This window comes from Opisthorchis viverrini, assembly GCF_000715545.1.
Source record: "Opisthorchis viverrini unplaced genomic scaffold opera_v5_128, whole genome shotgun sequence".
In the NCBI taxonomy this organism is placed as follows: Eukaryota; Metazoa; Platyhelminthes; class Trematoda; order Opisthorchiida; family Opisthorchiidae; genus Opisthorchis; species Opisthorchis viverrini.
The window spans coordinates 1,263,476-1,266,476 of record NW_008751782.1 but is presented as its reverse complement, the minus strand read 5'-3'; the positions used below and the strand labels follow the sequence as shown (position 1 = coordinate 1,266,476).

General features: G+C 43.0%; 1 protein-coding gene across 1 annotated transcript in view; it reads left to right on the top strand.

Annotated features, from left to right (window-relative positions):
• Window positions 1–2,194, top strand: part of T265_06224 (hypothetical protein) — a gene marked incomplete at both ends in the record, with an annotated part of 4,875 nt that extends 2,681 nt beyond the window's left edge. The window contains one exon of the mRNA XM_009171432.1: window positions 2,035–2,194. Within this exon, the coding sequence (XP_009169696.1) occupies window positions 2,035–2,194 (160 nt within the window). The remainder of the gene's footprint in view (window positions 1–2,034) is intronic.
• Window positions 2,195–3,001: the final 807 nt, after the last annotated feature.

Genomic DNA, 3,001 nt, shown 5'->3' with positions numbered 1-3,001 from the left:
CTAATTTGGTGCCATTTGGTTTCAAGTAGAACATAAGGTTGACGGAAATCCAGGGACTGCGCCTACCTGATGAGCCCCAAAAAGGGCGAAACTGGTCGTGGGCTGTCGAGGAGTTTTCAGCAACCTTATGAGTAGTGCATTACAAATATAAGGGTATAAAGGTGTTTCCAAAGCTCTGCCCCAAATGAAACAGAAGAAGAGGAAAGGGTCAACTGAAACAACAGCCAACTTAACGTTCCTTATTGTACGCCCGTGATTCTTCGTTGAATTCGACAAAATTGTGCCCCTGACAATACCCAAATGAACATTTGGTCCCTTGAAGAAATTGCGTGTCACACGCAGCACAAAGAACTCGGGAGCGAAGAAAACGTTTGAGGAAGGATACTTACTCATGTGTGGCTATTTGCGATAGCAAAAAAAATTGCACATTGCTTTTGCAGTATCGGCTGCAATGCAGGAATCAGTGCTGCAACGAGGGCGTGGAGGAGTTATCGATCGGATTGCTCGTGTAGGACGTCAACAGACCGCCCACTGTTTGTGATAAGGTACACTGGCACTGATGCCTAGATTAATCCCATCAGAGGATGACAGACCTGCGACGTTTGTGCACTCAGGCCACTAGTTTGGTGGAAGACTGAAGGAAATTATATTTGCTCCACTTGTGTGCAGTGTGCTGAAATGATACATCAAACCATGAGTGAAACCGAACTGCTGGAATGCCCCATAAAGACAAGTGCGATGGATGCTTCCAAGGCCCAAATTTCCACTGAAAACCGTGTAGATATGATTGAACACGTTTCACATTGATACGCTGGTATTTTAACATACGAGGCCAAAGAGGTCATAATAATTTCACGTACTGATCGTGTGGTAGCGCTTGATTACTGTGGCCAGGAGTTGAGCGTTCCGATGAAGGTTCTACGTTAGCAATTAGAGCTGGAGGCAATCGCGAGACTTGTTAAATGGGCCTCCGCACCACAGTATTCCACAGCGCTCCACTTGTCATGGCCCGACTCGTTCCTATCAAAAAGAGGAGATTTATAGCCAAATTTTCTCCTTATTTATGCTTAGTGGCAGTACATGTCTACACTAAAACAGCATTTGTCGTCCAAGGTGAAGCCAGGATGTCTGCGGAATGCATACACCGAACTCAATTTTGTAAGACTCTTGAGGCCCATTGTGTGGTTCCTGGAAGCTAACAAAATTCGAACATCCAGTTAATCAAGCTAAATTTCTGTCTGCGGTCCTTGGATATCTATTTAATAGATTTGGTGAAGCGTGCTTGGAACAGTACGCCATCAGTACGGCATCAGCCATCATTCTACTCATCGCAGCACGTGACCGTTGACCTTGGTTGTATAGATGACACTTTATTGGGTCTTATTAATAAACATTACCCCTAAAAAATGTGTTCCTGTGTTGAGCAATTTGGTTCTTATTGCCAATTTTAAAGCTCAGATTAGTTCGTGTTGTAAAGGGGCCGAAACTGTTCAAATTTGCAACAAGCCGATGCTTCTGATTTCTGATGGACCATTTGGTGTAGCATGGCGTACAAAGCACCCAAATAAAAACAAAGTTTTCACCAAGGGAATTTCATACCCTTTCTCCATCCTCTTATCCAGCGATCCTGAGTGAATATCACAGTAGGAACACATAGCTGCTTCTGTGATAACCCACTAGGTTACACCAGGCGTAAGCCAATCATCATCATGATTGCATTACTTGTTATGCTGGTTTAACGTTTTCATTATCACTTTTTAAACTAGCTTCGAATTTTTACAAGAAAAATGTAAGATCTGAGCCTATAAGCTGATAGTTTGTTTATACCGTTATTTCAAGTCACATTAGCTCGGTCCCCAACTGTGGCTATACTGTTTCTCACTTTACTGAAGGCCAAACTGAAGAATGTGTTTGGATGGTGTGTTCCAACGCGATGCATGTTCAATGTGTCTGCTGCATCAATCTTGAGCGGACCCGACTGATGTGTGCTGATCACCAAAAAGCTTAAACGTGTTCAGTGTTTTTTTCGTAAAGTAAACTACTCATAAGGTTGATGAACACTCTTCGACAGCCCACGACCGGTTCCGCCCTTCTTGGGGCTGTTTTGGAGACGTACGTTGAACCCAGATTGGACTATTTTCGAGACGTACAGTCATTTGCACATCAACTTGGTTTTCACGAGAGACTCAACTGAATCTATCGTTTATGATATTCTCCGTGGGCTGTCGAAGAGTTTTCAGCAAACTTATGAATAGTTTCCTTTATGAAAATGTACTGCGATATCTCGAATATCGTGCCAACTGAAACATGAGACGGCCTGTGTGCAGCACATTCAGTTGTAGAATATCACAAACGAAAGATTGAGTTGAGTCTCTCGTGAAAACCAAATGGATTAGCAAATGAGTGTATTTCTCATGTTCAGTGTTCTTTAATTCCAAGATATTCAACCCTAAACCTCCTCAGGTCCACGAACCTGTTTTGTCAACTCCTAAACCCAATTGTCTGTCAAACGAATCATGCACGGAACCAGTCTCTGACTGGTTCTGACTGGTTTCTGACTGACTACCTCTACTCGTAAAAATTCGCACGAGTGATCAAATCCGGAATCAGATGTCAATCCGGGACAAGTAGTTACGACCTTGCGGCTTATTCAGGTCGACTCAAACAGACCCGAGTTTTGGTTAACCACTTCTCTGTGTGCATTGTTTTATCTAGCTGACAACTTTGACAGTTTCAGCGCATTCAGAAGAACAAACAACACTAGAGAAGTCCAAAAACACTGCCAAATGAATGTGCACACCGATCAGTATAAAATGAAATTCGGACGGTGACCGAACTCCCATCAGTTCTTGATTTAATAACCATTACTGAAAGCAAAACTCAGCCTTTTCTGGACATAAACAAGCGATAACAAATTTTTGAGCTGCGGTTAGCATAGTTTGAACGGTCGCGTGATTTTAGGCAGTAACTCATCCCCTTGCGCCGAGATTTTATCTGTTAC